General features: G+C 55.7%; 4 protein-coding genes across 4 annotated transcripts; 1 reads left to right on the forward strand and 3 right to left on the reverse strand.

Annotated features, from left to right (window-relative positions):
* Nucleotides 1–882: 882 nt before the first annotated feature.
* Nucleotides 883–4,975, reverse strand: VOLCADRAFT_97158 (uncharacterized protein; the record flags this gene model as incomplete). The annotated part of the gene is made up of 5 exons (XM_002956181.1): nucleotides 883–903; nucleotides 3,127–3,176; nucleotides 3,249–3,414; nucleotides 4,314–4,402; nucleotides 4,927–4,975. The coding sequence occupies 5 exons, from the start codon at nucleotides 4,973–4,975 to the stop codon at nucleotides 883–885; spliced, it is 375 nt and encodes a 124-aa protein (XP_002956227.1).
* Nucleotides 4,976–5,807: 832 nt separating this feature from the next.
* Nucleotides 5,808–7,981, forward strand: VOLCADRAFT_97159 (uncharacterized protein; the record flags this gene model as incomplete). The annotated part of the gene is made up of 9 exons (XM_002956130.1): nucleotides 5,808–5,915; nucleotides 6,154–6,281; nucleotides 6,596–6,683; nucleotides 6,872–6,961; nucleotides 7,098–7,183; nucleotides 7,339–7,477; nucleotides 7,550–7,594; nucleotides 7,676–7,830; nucleotides 7,903–7,981. 9 exons carry the CDS (start codon nucleotides 5,808–5,810, stop codon nucleotides 7,979–7,981), a joined length of 918 nt encoding a protein of 305 aa, XP_002956176.1.
* On the reverse strand, nucleotides 7,978–9,172 carry VOLCADRAFT_109344 (uncharacterized protein). The gene is made up of 5 exons (XM_002956182.1): nucleotides 8,948–9,172; nucleotides 8,809–8,872; nucleotides 8,672–8,727; nucleotides 8,520–8,591; nucleotides 7,978–8,359 (listed from the first exon to the last, which is right to left on the reverse strand). Exons 1-5 carry the CDS (start codon nucleotides 9,095–9,097, stop codon nucleotides 8,267–8,269), a joined length of 435 nt encoding a protein of 144 aa, XP_002956228.1. The 5' UTR covers nucleotides 9,098–9,172; the 3' UTR covers nucleotides 7,978–8,266.
* Nucleotides 9,173–12,903: 3,731 nt separating this feature from the next.
* On the reverse strand, nucleotides 12,904–19,290 carry VOLCADRAFT_107118 (uncharacterized protein; the record flags this gene model as incomplete). Its single annotated transcript, XM_002956183.1, has 7 exons — nucleotides 12,904–13,230; nucleotides 14,611–14,924; nucleotides 15,378–15,588; nucleotides 16,441–16,701; nucleotides 17,871–17,954; nucleotides 18,570–18,644; nucleotides 19,144–19,290. The coding sequence occupies 7 exons, from the start codon at nucleotides 19,288–19,290 to the stop codon at nucleotides 12,904–12,906; spliced, it is 1,419 nt and encodes a 472-aa protein (XP_002956229.1).
* Nucleotides 19,291–19,737: the final 447 nt, after the last annotated feature.

Raw genomic sequence — 19,737 nt, forward strand, 5'->3', positions numbered from 1 at the left:
CAAACGACCCTCGATGTATGTATGTATGTATGTATGTATGTATGTATGCATGTATGCAGATGTATGTATGTATGTATGCATGTACCCATGTATGTATGTATGTACGTACATAAGGACGTATGTACGTACGTATGCAATTGTGTGAATTCGTCAGGGAGGAGGCCGATGCGAACTCTGGTCATTGGAAGATCCGGATGGAGGGGGGTTGTCACATCCTCGTATGACGGGTATGGGGGGTGTTGACCTGGGGATTGTGTCTTGGGGCTGCTTGGAGCATATTTACCAGACGGACAGACAGGCGGACATTCACGTACATAGCATGCACGTGCAAACCAGAAATTCACAGAAAGACATACATGCATACATGCATGACGTGGGTTATGTGTGGGCTGTGTTGGACCGAAAATTGACCGTGTACTTCGGGTTGAAATTTGGGAAAAAGGAGGTTGATTCGACCTTGGCTCATCTGCAGACATCGATTGCCTAAACTGGCCATGGCTTATTTATAATCCAGTGCTTGGAAATAAATATCAAACGATTGATGGCTCGCCAGACCGATTTGGCACTTGTGTATCGGATTGCCACATTTGAGTGGTGGTGAGGATTCCCGTCCGTCCGTCCGTCCATGGAAGAGAAGAAGTCTGAACATACGGTATGTACGGCACTACGCTACGTACCTGCTGTACCTACCCGGGAATGTCTCCCCGGGAGTCGTACGGTACTGGTCTGTGTTGTACATTGACCCCAGGACTTGATCCTGGCTTCGGACTGGGCGGGCCAGACGGCCTTAGATATAGATCCTTTGACGTGGGTGGGCGGGGTGAGATGACGAGATTACGGCTTTCAGGGTGCTTGAGGAATGTTCTGGCTCACGGAGTAAAGTCACGCTGTTGTGCGTGGGACCTGCGTGGGGCGGGAGAGGGGGGTTGTAAGAGTTGGGAAGAGGGGAAGAGCGAGGTGCGTGTGTGTATATGTGACACGGCTAGGCGGCAACGTGCTGTGAAATTAAAATTATTTTTGCCAGATCTTTGTTTCGTCTGGGAGGTTGAAGGTAAGAGAAGGATCACTTGTGTGATGATGCGCATGCACGACGAGTAATTCATATGTGTGTATACATATGTATGTACGTATGTATGTAGGGATGCCGGAGGGAGGGAAAGTGATGGATCGAAGGCAGGCAGGGGACATGTAGGGAAAGGAGCTCGTGGTTGTCCGGATACCTGCCGAGCACGACAGGTTAAAAATAACGCTGCCAACCTCAGATGGCCTCACACGCGCGAATTTGCCGTGAATTCAAGCCAATTACTGAGTACGACGTTATTCCGTGTACTTCCATACGAACATGCTTTCGGGGGCCTTATCACCCAGGTGTGGTCAAAGGCGTGTGGGTTTGGGCTGGTTTTGGAGCTGCTTGGGACTGAACTCCGCCATCAGCATGTGCGGTATGTTTCGTTCGGGGGAAGCGGACTTTGTATCAGACATTGTGGTTTGCGATTGCTTTGGGGGTTCTGCACTCGGATGCGGCGGCGGGGGGGAAGCCGCGCGGGCGTCTTGGTTTTACGGTAGGTCATCCAGCGTGGCTCCCCCCTTGCATGTGTGGGAAACTGTTTAGCGTGAGCATGGTTGGGTGGGTGTTCGGATGATTTTTGTATTTCTGTCTGTCCTGGGGGGGAAGAACCCCCTTCAAATCCGGATGGTTGTTTTCGTTTCAATGGTGCATTAGGTTCTCCCTTGGTAGAGTCTCGTTCGCAAGGGAAAGCTGGACACAAGGTTTAGGATACGCAAAACATGCGAGTTGGTTGTTGTGCTTGTTAGAGCTACCGCGTTCTTGATTGTTTGCATCATCAGGACATGTGCTCGTGCGTGGTGTCATTTGTCTCTCTCGCATTGACTCTGGAGAGAAAATTTGTCTAGTGATCAAGTGGGTTAACGCGGTTAAGCTTTGTTTTGAAACCTGAACCAGTTTTCTTCTTGTACTGCACCCGAGGTGTCATTGGACGTACAGCTATCGGTAATTTACATTTGAAGGTGCGGGGGGGCATCCGGCGTGCGATTCCGCAGTTGATGGATTTGTTTTTGGTCAACAGCAGTGTGCTTAAGGATATGACCTGCTGTGGATTTCGGGTTGTGCTTTTGCTGGCAGTTGAGTGGGTTGGCAGTTGAGTGGGTTGGCGGTTTGAGTAGGGTTGGCAGTTGAGTGGGTTGGCGGTTTGAGTGGGTTGTTCGGTTGGACTTAATTCGGTGAGATGGCTAGGGAACTGGATTGCAGGGGCTAGGGGTACGCCGCGTGTCCTGGTGGTGTTTTGATGCGTGCGTGTGCGTGCTTGCCGAGCAAGTGCAGATCACCACCCGACGAAAGGTGCGGGGTTTTGGTGTGCGCTCCCCCGCATACCCTGACCCAGATAAGGCGCAGGGGAAATGGCGAGGTGCGGTGGAATGCAGCCATCACTGCAAAGCAGAGCTCGCAGATGACCACTGCTAAAGACGTGGCGTTAGCCACCGTATTGCCCTAAGTTTTTAAACTGAACAAAGCACCGTTTATACGAGACGGGCGTTTCGGTTGACTTTCAGTTATTCCTTTTTTGCTTTGAATGTGGTATGGCTGTTGTTTGTTGATTTTCGCCATCTTGGGCTTGGGAAATGTTGGTGTCCAGGCGATGAAGTAGGTAGATTCGCGTGGTTTGGTCGCTCGGGGAGTTGAGCATTTGCGCATTTGGGGGCAAGGATTCCGGGCGTAAAGCGGGGACGGTGAGGGGTACTGATATTACGCCCGACTGGGAGCATGTTTTTTCCGTTTCAAGATGCTTCACGGGCTTTTGGGGAAGCCCCCGGGAGGAAATGGCTAGGGACACGCAACGCTCCCCCGCACGTGCATATGATCGGACCGCCTCTTGCGCCATGGCACGTGGATGGAGACGTACGACAATCCGTCGTACTTTTTCGTGTATGTGCTCGCTTGTTACAGCACATGGCGCCTGGCAGCATTATTTTCTGCTGAGGCGTGTCGCAGCTCTTGCTAGGAGTGTCACGCGGAGCATTGCGTCGTCCTAGTTCTGCCATCCTCCATACCATGCTCGGCATGTAGCGTGTGTGCAAGTATGTATGCATGTATGTATGTATGTGCACATGCGTGTGCAAGGCCGAGCTGGTTGGAGTGAGGATGAGGGGGCTTCCGCCTGAGTGGTGGGGGACGATGTACTTAGGGTTGTGTGTGTGGGGGGGAGAGGAACGGTGGGTTCCGCCCTCACCTGGACGGTTTGGAGATAGTTTAAACTCCTGCTTATTTAATACGGCCACAGAGCTTCGTTTTCTGCATCCCGCGGGGTGGCCGCTTGTACGTGGGGACCGCAGCGGAGGGGTAGTGCGGCACGTTAGCCTTTTTTTATGTATGACATTGGACCACGCTTGGCCACGCTGGGTGCAGCCAGGGATGGCAGGAAGGAGTGTTGGAAGGAGTGTGGTGATGACGCTGGGTGGGCACGAGGGCTGAGTGCCTGTGCGTGTGTGTATGTTTGTGTGGTTTGGAAGGTGGGTGCCGTTGTGTGTGGCGCTGGCGGGAAAACAACATCGATGGTGTTTTCCCGGCAGCGCCACAATATCGTGGGTTGATTTGCTCAGTACGGAGGGAATGTGCACCCAGCTGCCGAAGGCAATGCCTGGGGCCCCGTCCCGCAGATTCCCTTTTTATGTCGTACGATTCCCTCCGTGCTTTTTACTTTTTGGAATGCTCGTAGACTTTTTCATACAAATTTTGATGACGGCAGTGCCTGTGCTGCTGGAAGCGCGGCTCCAATCCCGCAACTTGCCTAGGGCTATTTGTCGGTGCAAGTGCGCTGTGGTTGTGGCTTGTCGGCTTCCAGGCGGCGTTTACTCTTTGATGGAAAGGAAAAGGGAACCATCATCGGGTTCATCGGAAATATATTTATGCTGGATTGGCTAGGGGTGACGTCATGCAGTCTGGCGGGCCGTGGTTATGTCGTTGCAGTTGCAATCGTTGCAACGGTACGTCCTGTTGCAACTGCGGTTGTTGCAGTTGTGCCGTTCGAATATCGGTTATACGGCGTGGTTTGGTGTTGCCCACACGGGAAACGCTGCCACACCACTTTGCAACGCCATGACGTCATTCTTCTGGTACGTCACCCTAGAGATGCCAATATTCATATCCCATACTGGGGTGACGTGCTGCCGCCGCCCGCGCGCCCCGGAATGAGTATCCTAAAATTGCAACCGAATTGGGGTTTGCTGTTTCAATAATTGGGGAGGCAGCTCTTTTGAATGCCCCAAGCTGTCTCGGCCCAGAGGCCATGCCCGACCATGTGCATCATGGGGCAGCGGTCGGAGATGAAAGTTGTGGCGTGTAGCCGTGCTTGGATTAACGGCTTGAAGGCAACAGGGTTGACAGCTATGACGCGGGTGGGAGGTACCAGGGAGGATGGGTTGCGGGTGGGACGTACTCGAGGCACTTTGGCTCCAAGAGTAATGAAGTTTTTTATGGAATCCTGCCCTAGTATGTTGTACGATAAGGAGACGGTCAAATACTGCTTTTGGTCGTCGTACAGGCGGAATTTGTCTCCGATTTGCCACCGGCGTCTCCTCACTAAACAATGGCGTTGGCATTGAGCGGGGAATGGCGTAAAGGTTGAAGTGTCGGGTTGTCGGTGTTGAAGTTGGGTCGGTGTAACCGGGCATGACGCCAACAAGGTTTGGGTCGGTTGCCTCAACGGACAGAATTTGACACAAGTTTCGAGGGACGAGAGAGGATCCGACTGATTTAGGGCCGCAGCACAGCATCCACCGCTGGGAAGAGAAGGTGCAGAAAGCGCTTCTGTAAGTGTAGTCCGATGTTTCTTGAGCCTGGCCAACGAAACCAAAAGAAACCGATGACTACTACTGCAGCGTACTGCTGGAATGAGAGCTAAAGGGTACATCGCTTGTCCTCATAGTGGATGAATGCCGGAATATTGTGTTCAGCCATTTTAACTAATATCGCCAAGACTCCGCTAGGTGAGGTTCTAGGAACAACCACCGATTAGAAATCGTGGCGCTCATTTATGCGTGAATGCTACTGTGGCCATAGTAAATTGCAGCCTTAAAAGCTTGCAGATTCCTCGCCCATCTTAAGCTCCCGGCATCCGGGACCCCGGCACGGTAGGCGGTACTTGCGCCTTCTCGTTGCACAACCCGTTGTTGGTTACTCCGTAACCGTCATCTCCGCAGTCCACACCCCGACTAGTGGGGCCTCCATGACTTTTTGATTTATTTAGGGCCGATTGTTTCAAGGGGATCGCCATTGCTTTGTTTCCCTCTTGGCGGCAGGCGAACCTCGATCGGCGGACTCTCTAACAATTTTAGCTGCAGCTAGCGCCGTGACGCTACCTGTGCTTGCAGACATCGTATGCACTGCTCATGATTTCCAACTATGCCATTCCCAAATCCGAAGGAAGAACTTTATTAGGGGCTACGCCCAACCGGGCCTAAGTAGTCGGCAACCTTTTAAGCTCAAGCCAGTTGATGGAGGCTGTAATTTATTCCTTTTGAAGGTCTTAGGTGGACTAGTTTCCAACTCCATGGCGCTCGGCCAGCTCTTTAGCTCTCAAGGCTGCCGCAACTTGGCAACCGCAGTTGGGCCCCGTAGCTTCGCTTTTAGGCAAGGACTGTTTGGTACATATTGGAAATGCGCAGCAGCACGTCGATGCACTTTCCCTCTGAACCCAATCCAGCATGCATGCTCCGGGGCTGTCAGCGGAATTACTTCCGGGCCCGGTGATGAAACTGCGGCTACGGCAACCTATCCACACGTCCCTGTGATGCTCAATGAAGTTCTGGACGCCTTCCAGCCTGTCACCCTCAACGTGTACCTGGATTGCACGCTGGGCGCTGGGGGCCATGCAGCAAAAATTGCGTCCGCGCACCCCGTGAGTTTGGGGTTATGATAAAAACACCTTGAGGATGTGTCAAAGTAATAAATAAAACAGTTTAGGTGTGACCCAAAACACAGAATGCCTGGGAACGGTTCCCAGTTGCCCCCATTCGTTCCCCCAAGGTTGCGGAGCATGTCTCCTCTACGACGCAGGGTTGGCTTCGCAGCATAAGCGGTCGTTCGCCGCTGTTTACTGCTTCACATTACGCGCTGTTCCTTAAATTGTCTAACAGGAAATGCAAATGTTGCTGGGCATCGACCTGGATCCTACCGCGCATGTCGTGGCGGAGCCACGCATCCGTGCAGAAGCGGCGGGCCGCAGCGCACGGCTGGACGTGCGGCTCCTGCGAGGGAACTACAGGTGCTATACATCCGCGAGGATTATGAGGAAGATCTTGGCAGGGGCTGGCAGCGGGGTTGTATGGTGAAGCGGACTTGTATGGTGCTGAAGAAGACGACATGTGGGCCTTACGTAATCAGCGCGGGAAAAGGTGGAAAGGGATGCGGGCCCGACCCTTCAATCCAACAGTTTCATCCCTTTCGTGGTCCACGTCAGCGCGTTAAGGGATTTTTCCATTACACAAGCCATAAGCAAAGTGTTTGGTGGTCAGGTACTTTTGCTTCAATGCTTTAGGTTTGCGCTGTTGCGTTGACCTACCCGCATACATGTCACAGAGATCTCAAGCGGCTTTTGGCAACGGTCAGCACCCCGTCACCTCGGCCAAACGGCATCTTGATGGACCTGGGGATTTCCTCTATGCAGGTATGCCGCAGTGCAATATCATTCAAGTATCGTGCCCGGCAGCCACACGTGGAAATTGCAACCTCTCCTCCCGCTTGTTCCCCACTACCGTGCCAACTCTCGTAGCGTGCATTACTGCCATGCATGGGTGTGGATGATAGATGGATGCCTGAACCCTGCTGGGTCCGCGTGCGCCCTCGCCATTCCAGATTGACACTGCCGATCGGGGCTTCAGCTTCATGCGCGATGGGCCGCTTGACATGCGGATGGACCCCACTGCAGCGCTTAGCGCGGAGGAGGTGGGTGATGCAGTCAATGAAACGCAGGAATTCGTGGGGAACTTCTAAAAGCTACTAGAACACAGTAGCATACGGATATGCGTTGGCGAACCTGTCCACTACAGCGGTGTGTTTGGGCATGCTATGCCTTACGCAGGTGTTGAATACCTGGTCAGAGGCTGAGCTTGGTCGCATCATACGGGACTTTGGGGAGGAGAAGCTCTGGAAGGTGGTTGCCCGCAGGTGAGGAAGAGGGGATAGGAACGGCTGGCTATTTGGCCCTTTTGGTGTCTTTAGGCTGGGGCACATGTGCATATGATTTAGTCTAGGACATTTTGCGCAAAGCATTCCTCCACGTGTGTTGCTTTTAATAGGTCCGTGACCGCAACATTTGGCAGGATTGTGCAGGCGCGGGAGGTAGCGCCAATTCGCACGACTCAGCAGCTCGTGAAAGCAGTTGGACAGACGCAACTGGTGGGCAAAAGTCCAAGGAAAGCCTCTGCTAAAGGGATACATCCAGCAACCCGGACCTTTCAGGTAAGGCATGAAGGCAAAGGAGTGCGTCTGGTCTTTTAGCAGCACGGCAATGTCTTATGACTCTTCATGCAGGCATTACGCATAGCTGTAAATGACGAGCTCCAAAAGCTCGAGAAGGTAGGTTATCCGCTTGCGTGACAATTCGCTGCTAGGGCTGCTGCGGAAGCTTCTAAAGCCAGGCTTTCCATGTGATTTCAGACTCTGCCCGATGCTATCGACGCGCTGGCGCCAGGAGGGCGCTTGGCAGTGATCTCCTTTCATAGCCTGGAGGATCGTATTGTCAAGCATGCATTCATGCGAGCTGCTGGGAGACCCACGCCCGAGGAGGAGAACTTAGTCTACGGGCAAGACAAGTTTGTTTATCTTGATTTGCTGGAGCAAAGAAAGGTGGCCGCTTTGGTGACGCGCAAGCCAATTGTGCCGAGTGCTCTGGAGACGGAGGCGAACGCACGCGCGCGTAGTGCCAAACTACGAATACTTCAGAAGCTTCCGGACAAGTTGTAGCGAAGCTTGAGAGTTTACAGATCAAGATGATAGTTTATCTCATGGGCGAGGGGGCATTGGCCCAGTGCACGCAACTTGCAACTGACCGTTCGTTACGGTGGTAACTAACTAACTCTTCGGCCCAAGGCAGAACCACACCGAATCACTCCGATATTGCCACGTCAAACGTCAATGTCAATCATGCAAGCATGGTTGCAGTTACAACGATTGTTATTATACATGGGGTCATGTCAAGCGTTCCGCAGGCAACGAAAAGCAACGTCCTATGCAGCATGTTCACGCATATCATGCGAGCATGGGCACGCCCTCCTTCTTTTGTTGCTTGCTGATGAGCGACTTGTGGATGTGCGGAATGACACCACCGCCGGCGATGGTGGCCTGCAAGGCAGAAGGGAAGCGCGCGGGAAGCAAGCAAGTGGTTATGCAATAAATCCAAATACGGTAGTTTAACGATGCTGAGAATTTTCGATAATATGTTCGCGACTAAGAGGGCAGGGTAAACAACAACGCGCACGGTCAAACATCCCTGGCTGCGCACCTTAATGAGCGTGTCAAGCTCCTCGTCACCACGAATAGCGAGCTGCAAATGGCGCGGTGTAATACGCTTCACCTGCACTCATAGAAAGCAAGGTAACCTGGTCAGCGCACACCTTTCGCCTCAAGACCTTGACAATCTGGACGAAGTCGCACCTTCAAATCCTTGGAGGCGTTGCCGGCAAGCTCCAGAACCTCAGCAGTAAGGTATTCTGTAATAACAGAAAAATAAGGGCGGGCAAAACATCAGCTAGGCCGGGCTGGACTCAGATGCGTTCCCAACTTTCGCTGACCTAAGATAGCCGCAGCGTACACCGCAGACGTAGCACCAACACGACCGTTAGCTGTGACGCGGCTCTGCAAGGGCATGACGGTCAATCAGCTGAGGTTCGTCAGGTTCGTCAACGATGGACCAAAGCTTCCACAGCTCACCTTCAGAAGACGGTGAATACGGCCCACAGGGAACTGCAGGCCGGCCTTTGCTGAACGACTCGTAGGCTTCTTCTTGTCGCCCTTCAACTTGTCGCCCATCGTGCCCTTGGCACCCTTGCCGGAAAGGCCCTTCGCGCCCTTGCCCGACATCTCTGGATTACTTTTTAGACGAGGTAAAGAGAAGGTTGACTGAGGAAAATGTTGCTTGATTCAGTGTAGGTCGCGTCAATAAGAACGCACGAGCAGAGAACGGGATTTTAAGCTTGGTAAAATACGACTGCCGTACAAATTGCCCCGCTGAGAAACCGTTGCACTCCAAACCGTCAGTGAAAGGAACAATTGTCATGCCTGCGGTGTCATGCTTACATCAGGTAAGCTTGGAAGGTCTGAAGAGGCCATGTGCAAAGTAACAGCTGGGAATGGATTGACCGAGCAGGTCGATAAGCCGCATGCGCTGGACTCAAATATTTCCAAAAATATTCATATTAATGTCTATTAACTCCATGCTTCTTTCGCTTTCACCGAATCGGACTAGGCTGCTTGCACCGAGCGGACTGATACTACCATCGTCTACATTCTCATGCAATGTCGCCTTAAGCTGGCGAACGGATGCAACATGTTTTGGTGCCAACTCTGCTGTGCACGAGCACTCGCGCATCAGTAATCCATACCTGTCGAGCTGTAAGGGTGCCCCTGCCCAGGGGCAGTCCCTGCAGATACAGCGCTAAAGACAAATCCTCACTGTATCTCAAGCCTTCTCCTCGGAATGTTCCTTAACAGAAAGCCACTAAGGCGAGCGACGCATGTTGCTCTTTGCCGGATTTGGATTGCACAGCATGCAGATCATAACTGTCGAGTCAGGCCTTGCCCTTATCGCCTAAGGATGCGGCCGCGTCTAACGGTATAAGATAGAGGGGACTCCCCTATCTCTACCCACCCTAAACCATGTATTCCGAGTGAGGGTTTTAAGCGGCGCCCCCCAGCTATTGGATAGAATTAGTCATCCATGTTCTCTCACTCTTTGCCAGGCAAAACTTGCACACTATCTCTCCGCCACATCTAAATGTAGAAGAGTCAAGCAAAACTAATAATTACTACATATTTCAACTACACCTCCTAGTGAGCCGCATTGCTTTCCGAGCTTAGAACACGGCTCTCACCTGTACGCATTTGTAAAGTTTCATCATTTTGGATCAGCTAAAAAAAGCCAGGCAAACGTACCCAATGCCTCCGATAGTAATGATCTGGCCGTTTATGAAAATTGCAACACACGTTAAAGTATCTGTGATGGAAATGCTCTGGCATACGAACACCTGGTTTTAAGCGGTCGGCCCTGTAGAACAGTTACATTGTGACCCACGGGTCCTCTTAAGGTGACTCCTCTTTCACGACGCAGACCGAAGCTACGCAGCAGCCCCGTGCAAGCCTCCCGCCAGCGGTTCATGTCGTGGCCCTCTCAGCAACATAGAAGACACGGCCGTAGCCTTAAAATCCACGCTCCTGTTTAGGCAAGTACGATTTACCGACGTTACTTGATACCCCTGCGGTGATTTTGACGGGCAAGTGAACACAGATCGCGCCTGGCCCCACCCTGTGCTGTACATAGTCTGTGCAGCGCAAGGTGGGTAGTTTGCGCTGTATTTATTGCCGCGAAGACGCCCACGACTTCCACCGGTCGACTTCCCACATTATCATTCAGTTCATAGGTGGACCGCGGCGCGCATGGAAGACATAATGAAATTGCGTTATATGACAACCGAGTGATCCAACTCTGTAGGCGGTACTACATTTACAGAGCACGTGACGCCGCCCGCTCTAAACGTCACAGTACGCACAGGCAAGCTTCAAGCAAAGAGGATACACCATTCCGCAATGCGCTGCAGCTCGCAAAGTCATACGTTTGCTTTTGGTACCTAGCGCATTGCAGCGCTACAGAGTTTAGGAGAGCAGGGGCTGCACTGCGCGTACCCGGGCACCCGAGCACAGCGGTTTCCGAGCATCGTGGAACGGTCACCGGGCCCCTTCCAGCTTCCCCCTCAACCACCCCCGCATTCCAGCTGCTTTCTAAAAAGCGGCACACGCTCGTCTTCGCATTCGATTTGAGGCGCCATTCGTCGCGCAACCCTGTGCCGTACGGGGCCCTTGGACGGACCGAGCCTTACAGCGACAACTCTCCGAGGCCGATTCGACTCCCTCATCCCCACTCATCACCTGGGTCCCTGGCAATCCGCCGGCCCACCAGCCTTGCTGATTGGCCGCCTGCACCTGCCCTCCGGCCAATGGAGGATGGCACACATCCTTTGGAGAGGGCCATGCCGCCCGGCCGACCCTCAACCAACCGGTTGCAGGCTGGGCAGAACCGAAGGGTGGCCTTGTCCCTGAAGGGAATGATGACGCGGGATGAACTCCACCGCACCTTGCCACATCTGGTCTAAGTCCCCTCCTAACGCCAACCTAAATCCCGCGATTTCGTGGTTTGATTGTCAGTCTGACATGGACGGGAACCAGACAGCTGCATTGTATAGTTATTAAACGAACCCCTGTCGGGGATGGGAGCGCGGCACGCGCCACACGCTGCCCCTCGCAACGAGCACTACCAATGGCTTTTGGCCTGCCGTAAACCCGGCCTGCATCAGAGCCCGTGCAATGCCAAACCCAAAATTGCAGCAGCCTGGGGTAGCGACCTTCACCTCTGCGCGAATTCAAGTAGCGGGATCCATGTCCAGGGCTACCAAAACCCCAACTTGACACGACCGGCCCTGAGAAACAGTAATGGATCCAGGGAGCCGGATAACAAACCTGTTTCCCGTTGGCGGGTCAGCCATAGTTACGGCCTGCCAGTGGCAGGCCAGGGAGGTTGTGAGCGTCCCCCAACCCCCCCCGACATGTGGACTTTGTCCAAGTAGTTGTCTAATAGCCGACGTAACCAAAGCTTTTGTTTTACTAGGCTGGTGTACATCCGTCATATGTAGACCTGACCTGCACGCGCGGCCTAACTGCATGCATGTGGACTGCGGTGAACTGTTTTAAAGGTTATCCAAAGCCCTCGACAGCTGCGTACAGCGCCTCCTCCTGCCCTGTCGCTCCGCCCAAGCCCAAGCCCACTCTCGCTTCACCCAAGCCAACTTTTCAGCGCCGGAACAATTTCAACAGCTAGCACCTGGAGTATCGTCTTCTCCACCCGCGTCATGCTATGGAGCACCGCCAGACGGGAGCATTCGGACCCGGTTCATCTCTATCCATCGCACATACACAAGCAGGCGAGCAATAAGGCGTCATCTAAAGCCGATTGGCGGGGTCTAAATCCAAACGCCGTGCTGCATACTCACCAACCTCACCATACAACTCGCACACCTTGCGCCGGGCACCGACCCTGGCCCCAAAACACGAATCCTGATAGGACCTCCAAGTTTTGCATGTGTCACAACCTCACAACTACGTAAGTCTATGACCGTAACGACGTGCACACACACCAAAACCAATCTACCCTACCCACAAGGCGTACATGCCGGTACCCAATGCACCACAAGACGTTGCCCGTGCCTGTTTTTCGGCCCGTCCAGTTCTGTCCCATCTCCCCATAACACGTTACATTTCAAGCATTTCCTTGACCCAGTTTACGTCGCCCACTCACAATAACATAATGGGGACCGCAGCACCGCCCTCCACGCCCGAGACCCCCTGATAGCTCTCCCATGTATAATACACCCGCCCCCTGCGCATCCTCCTCCCTACCTCCACTAATCCGGGCAGCATAGGCTCCCTTTCAGTTCGAAGACAGGGCCCGGGCGCGGTAAACAGCCGCAACCCTACGCTAACCCAACCACCAGCGGGCAGCGAAATGGCTGAGGGCTGAGGATTCCCGAAAGCCTCTCCCTTTCGCCGAGCTGCCCACCCATCCATCTTCTCCTCCCAACCCTCTCGGCAAGCACCCAACCACCGGCCCGCATCTCATCTCAGTGCTTCGCGCCCGGTGCCGGTGAGCCCTCCCTGCTGTTTCCTTCGCCTAGCCCTGCCAGGCTGGGTGATGATTCCCGGAATCGGTTTAGGATGGAGCTCCACTTCTCAGGTACCCGTATCGAGCCGTCGTGGTCGAGGAAGTGCGGCGCGGCGGGCAGCGCCAGCGGCAGCTCGCCGCGGCGCTCCGCCTCTATGAGCGCCAGCTTGGGACAGCCCTCACCCTGGACACCCTTGCCAGGGTCCGGCACTGGGTCGAAGTCCACAGACCGCGAGGGGTCAGTGGGGTACAAGCGCTGGAGCTGCGTGATGAGGCGCTTGATGGACTGTTGTAATAGTTGCCGTTACAGTTGCCGTTGCCGTTGCAGTTGGGAGTTGCGAGCCGTGAGGGATTACCGGGTGGACATGGCCATGCAGCACAGGTTGGGAGAAAAGGCAGGGAAAGCGGTTTCCGGTGAGATTAGGTTGCGAAGCACTCCAATGACGCACGCGCTTGTGCGCCACACACACGCGCCCCTTCCCAGGGTATGATGTTCTGCCATGCTTTCTCATTCTGGCTGGGCTGCGCAAAGGAAACGCTGAGGACGTCGCACCCTGCCAGGTGTCTGTCACAGGTGCCTGCGCGCGGCGTCAGGAAAAGAAAAGCGCCTGGATGATTTCCTTGGCCCCACTCCCTTCTTAACACATAGCCTTCAGCTTCCTTCCGTCAAGTGGCGGCGGAACCATGGCATAGGGATCGAACCCGGGTACGACAGCGGAGGCTGCCACGGCTGCCATGACCGGGGGGGGGGCTTCAGGCAGGTGATCGCGCTGCCGGCAGGGAGTATCGGCGGAAGCTGCGCTCTACGATTGCAGAAATAGTGCTTGAAGGGAGTTGTAGCGGCGGCAACGGCGGACCCAAACTCACCTTCTTCCCCGTTCAGGGAGCCGCCTTGCCGCAACGCACCCCCCCGGCTAGTTTTCCGCTCCTTTCCATTCCCTATCCAATCACCCGAGGCTGCCCGTTTGACATCTCCCCAATCCTTCCTTCACCCCCCCCGGCAACGGATTGCGCACCGCCCCGAGGCGGCAGCAACCCTTTACCCCTTGACCCCAACGTCACAGGACCGCCACACTCCTCGTACAGGGGCCGGGCCTCCTCACACACGACGCCATCCCAACACCACGTGGATGGGGTGCTGCCCCGGGCCTCTGTACCGCCCTCTCGCCCTCTCCCCTCCCCTCCAGTCCAGCGCCAGCTGCACCCTCGTACCCTCTAGTCCCGTTCCACCATTATCAACGTCCCCCTAACAATCACAGCCTCCACAACCCCGCCTCCGCCCCCTAGCCCTGCATCCTCTGCCCCCAGCCAACCCCAGCCTCCACCCCCGATTCCCCAGCCTCCGGCCCCCAGGGCCCCCCTTCCGGCCCCCAGCCCCCCAGCCTCCGCTCCCCGCACCCCGCGTCCCACCCTCTGCCCCCAAACCCCCTCCAGCCTCCGGCCCCCAGCCTCCACCCCCCAGCCTCCGCCCCCCAGCCTCCGCATCCCAGCCCCGCACCCTCTGCCCCCAGCAGCCCCCAGCCTCTGCCCCCAGGCCCCAGCCTCCGCTTCCCGGCCCCCAGCCTCTGTCACCAGCTCCCCCCTTCTGCTCCCCGCCCCCTCTGCTCCCCGGCCCCCAGCCTCCGCCCCCAGCCTCCGCGGCCAAGCCCCACAGCAACCACCTCACCTGGAAATACTTTCGCGTGGCCTCGTCGTTCATGATGTGCGCCTGGCCGTTGGTGTTCATGACGTGGGAAATCTTCTCGCGGGCGGAGCGCTCGTGGATGCCCACACTCGTGACACCGATGGGCCACGGCGCGTTCCCGATCGCCAGCTTGAGGTAGATGTCGTTCGCATGAAGGTAGTTGCGGTTGCGCATCGCCTGTACCATCATCCACAGCCCCGTCAGCAGCTCGTCCGCAAGCTGCCGGTTCCGGAGCCTGTCGTACAGGGGCTCCATGTTGCGCGCGGTTTGCTTGTACGCAAAGGTAGCTTGAATGCCTACGAGGTGTGGATGGGTGGTGTTTGGATGGGTTGGTAGCGGGAGAGGCAGAGCGAGGAGTACAACACCTAACCCCCTGGGTGAGCTAATCACAGGCGGAATTACAGGCGGACATGCACGACGTGTCCCAGCCACTGCCGTGTTCAAGGCAGGATTAGGTTAAGCGAAAAAGGGGAGAGGAGGAAAAGGCGTATGGGCCGTAAAGTACACATTCGGACATGGACAAAACAGGCCCAGCAGGGCGGGAGGGAGGACATCCAAAGCGCGGCCGGCGGGTGGGATAGGTACAACTGTAGATAGATAGATAGATAGATAGATAGATAGATAGATAGATAGATAGATAAAGAGAGAGAGAGCTGAGGACAGGATGAGGCACGCGCAGACAGGGGGAGAGATAGATAGAGGGGCACAATTGCAGTCCGCTGCGGCTCCCGTTTCCCCGCTCCCCTCACCTGAACTGCTGTCCTTGACTACATCAGGCCGGTGCTCCAGATCATCCTCCCACTCCCTCATCCAGGCCTTGAGGTACTTGGCGATGCGGTCCTCTACCGCCATGGCCTCCTCTTTGCGGCGCTCGGCCAGCTCCGCCGCGGCACGTTTGAAGGCCTCCAGCGTCGCATCCTCGGCAGAGGGGCCCCCGGCCGTTGCGGAGGAGCCGTCGGCCTGGTGTCCGTGTCCGGCCGGGGAGGCGGGGGAAAGCGCAGGCGGAAGGGCGCACACGAAACACGTGTGCATAAAAGAAAGGGGAAACACAGTGTGGGGTGGGGCAATACATGCAAAAGTCCAGGAGATAGGTGCCGGCGTTCGAATCACGGTTTGTGTGTGTGTGTGTGTTTTGGGGGTGAGGAAGGGGGGTTTGAGGGGGAATTTCGTGGAATGTTAACAGCGACATGGGGCAGCAAACGAGGCAAGAGATTGCGCGGGGGACCGGGCGGGGACATAGGACTGTGGTGGTCTGTCGGGAGCATGACTGGCGGTGGTTGTTCTTGTCGATTGTGGAGAGCGAGGGTGGGTGGTGATGGTGGTGATGATGGCCATGTTGTGGAAGAAAGGAAACAGCAGATATAAGTGTGCTAGCTACGGCAGCACATGTCACCGCTTCCACCCTCTCAAACCCACTTTACAGCCCATGCTTCACCAATACAGCCTCACAGCAACGGAGGTCAGGGGGGCTCGAACCCATACCACGAACTTCGTACCGTGCCTCCCAACCATGCGCGCGGCAACCGCTGTCGCAGCAGCAGGCATCACCGCGCAGCAGGCACCAACGCGCCACACGTTTGTATCACACATCGTAAAATAAAACACTCCTATCCTCTCTTCCCCTTCCCCTATCCTAACTAACCCACAGTCCTGCAGTTCCTCTCCTGCTCCCCCTTTGACCCTTTGACTTCGTGGGGGTACGGCGTTAGACCTTCTACCCCCCCCCTCCTGTGCCAAGGACACCAACCCGGCTCCGACAGCTCTTTGATAAGACCCACATACTCCTGCACATTCCTGCCGCCGCGCGCTCACCTGTTCCCCATCCGCCTTGTCCGCCGGCGCCGCAGGAGCCTTACCACCGGCAGGTCCGGCGCCCCCCTTGGCGCCCCCCGCACCTCCGCCCTCCGCGGGCTTGGAGCCGCCCAGCGCCCGCAGCCGAGCCTTCTCCTGCGCTTGCCGCTGCAACTCAATCAGCGCGTTGCCCTTCCCCGCAACGCCCGCCATGTCGTCCTCCATGTTCACCGCCATCTCGGCCTCAGCCTTGCGCAGGCGTTTCAGACGGTCGAAGTCCGACTGAAGTTCGAGTGCGCACGTGGGGCGGATGCGTTCGCGAGAAAAAAAGGAGGGAGGGAAGGGAACGCGATTAAAATTTGGGATCTGTTCTGTCCTGACGATGCTGCTTCCCTATGGACGGGGAAGGTATTTTTAAGATGTTTGGTGTGGTGTGATGCAAAAAGGAGGATTGGGCCAGCTCCCGACAACATCCAAACCACCAACTGCCGGAGGAGCCCAAAGCGATGAGCCCAACTGCCCGACGAGACTACGGAAGCTGGTATGTGTGTGCGTGCGTGCGTGTGTGTGTGTGGTGGGGGGGGAGAGGGCAGTGGTGCCAGGACCCGTAGATCAAGTCAGCTAAATGAGCACCTAGGGTCAAGTGGGGTGTGGGGAAACGGCTGTGGTGCAAATGGTGCGTTGCGCGCTGGTTTGAACAACCCCGCAGTGTAAACATGTACCATTCATAAGTTTCAAAACTCTTAGGGTTGTTAACTTAGGGGGGAAAAACCCGTTTTGCTTGCGCCCTGGTCTATGGCAAGAACCTCTGCTGTGTGTGTGTGTGTGTGTGTGTGTGTTGGCATACGACGTGCAATGCGCCGTTAGCTGCATCTATCCATGCATCCACACGCTGCCGCGGTGTGGGAAGGCACTGTGCTAATAAGCCGCAAATGTGCACAACACGAAGGAGACAGAGCCATTCAACCGGTCCCCGCTTGCCATCCCACCCCACACCTCGCCTTTCCAAGGCCACAAGTACACAGCGAGTCGCCGCGCCGTGCAACAAAACGTCAATTGCCTTCATGGTTGACTAGCACAGAGCCCGCCCACGCATGGGCACGAATTGCAGTCCAGACTCTTCAGGGCGCGATGGGTAGAAGCAAAGCATGTCGCGGATGTCCCCTGACGGTGAGACACACACCCCGATCCATTACCTGCCCCATTCGCCAGTGGTTTGCCTGACCCCCTGATCCCCTTGTCCTACCCCCACAGGAAGCGCGGGTCGGGGGAGCCCTACACCATCTCCTGTGCCATCCTCGCCCTCAGCTCCAATTCCTGTCCTACTATCCCTGTCCTGCCCAAATCAATATTAAACGCGCGCCACGCCACACCGCGAGCGACGGCACAGCGACGTAGTAGCACCTGCACGCAGCGGCGCCTCTTTGCAGCGCCTCTATGCAGCGACTCACCTCAGCAAACAGGGTCGCAGGCTCCCCCAGGGCTCGCAACCGGCGGATGACTTCCTCCCTTGTGAGCACCGTGGGACTCTCAGGCTGTCCATCCGCGTGGTGGAGGCCAGGGCGGGGGGATCAGAGCGGGGCGGGGCGGGGTTAACTCACACCACACTCACACACACACGGAGATGCGCACCAGGGAGCACATGAAAGGGCTCCGGTTCGAACCCTACCGCTAGCGGACACCTTACCAAAGAGATAACAGACTGTGTGATCGATTAGTTGTTGGGATGCTGCTGCTGCTGCTGCCGCCTTGAAGATGAAGCATGCCGGGGCCCCGGCACTACTTTCCGCAACAATAATTGTTGCAGCGAAGCATAATACACACCGGGGAAAGTTGAACCAGTTGGTGCGGTGAGTGACGGGAAAAGTGGCATCACGCACATGAGTTACAGCAAACAACGCGGCGTGGGTAGTTAACAGTTACCGCAAAGGGGTGTTTTAAGATTTGTCTGAGCCGCGATACGGCAGCAGGCCGAAGTGGGTGCACGAATAACTGTACCGATGCGAGCTCCGTGCGCGCGCGCGCACGCGCGCGCGCGCGCGAGAATGTGTGTGTGTGTGTGTGTGTGTGTGTGTGTGTGTGAGAGAGAGAGAGAGAGAGAGAGAGAGACAGCGCTTGACTGATGCCCCGAACCCCGTCTTCACACTCACGGGTGCATCGTCGTGCTTAGGCGCCTTTGAGTTTTGGAGGTTGTCGTCGTTGAGCTGGAGCTTGCGCTTGCGCTCCTGAAGAATCAATGACAGCAGTAATGGTCGTCGCAGTATCAGCAGTATCAGCAGAAGCGTAGAGGATGTTTGGATTACCGGGATGCAGCTGCTGTGTTACTATGTGCACTCGGGAGACCCCGTGGGGATGTCGACGGCTCTTCCTATCAGGGTGGTGATTCCCTCTTTGCCCCCCATCCGCCCGCGGCGAGGCCGGACGCGGAGCGCCAGGCGGCACATGTGCAGGCGGCACGAGTGCATGCATGCATACATAGCACGGATTAACGGGTTACGCATGTCAGCCAGACCATGCAGAACGATGCGGGTTATAATAAGACGTCGATGAATACTGCCAGACGGGTACACGTGCACAGCCAAACTGAGAAAAGTCGTGTGGCGCTGCCCAAACGCTGCACGGCGCCATGGAGCTGAAGCGTCCATCATACGCCTGAAGGTGTTTCCCCAGAAACCCCACAACAAGTGCCGTTAAACAGGCCCCGTCCCACGGGCCCGCGCGCACCTTCTCTTCGCGCTCCTTTGCTTCCTCCTCACGAATTTTTTGCAGCCTCGCCTCTTCCAGCTGCGAGCGTTTTATATATTTATTTGGGCCGGCCACATCCTGAGCTTCCCTCTTGAGCTTGGATGTGAGGGCCTTTAAGGCGTCCATCGGCCCCCGAGCTTCGACCTAACCTTCCGGCTGAGCTGGAATCAATAGGTGCTGTCTTTCAAGTGCGTAACGTAAGGTCACTTCCTTAACAAGGGACTCTCCGCCGTTGGCAGGACTGCCCGCCAAGTAGATTAACGCACAGCAGAGTGAGAATTGAGATGGAACTGATATGTTGCAGGGTTTGAAATTATTAAACGCTAGTGTGGAGCAAGGTTACGCACCAACGGCACTACACAAGAATATAGTTCCGTTGCCGCGATAATGTACCTCGCCCATGTTGCTAACTGCATGGGCCTGTGTGATAGGGAAGGCCACGATGGAGCCTGTAACAAGCACAAGCAACAAAACCGCGGTAGGTCAGGCCCTTCCTGGAGCGTTTGGGAACATGTCCCTCTGAGACAGTCCACTAACTATCCAGGTTTCTTTCCGTTCCAATGATGCTATCAT

The sequence above is a fragment of the Volvox carteri genome (genome assembly GCF_000143455.1).
Source record: "Volvox carteri f. nagariensis unplaced genomic scaffold VOLCAscaffold_58, whole genome shotgun sequence".
Lineage (NCBI taxonomy): Eukaryota > Viridiplantae > Chlorophyta > Chlorophyceae > Chlamydomonadales > Volvocaceae > Volvox > Volvox carteri.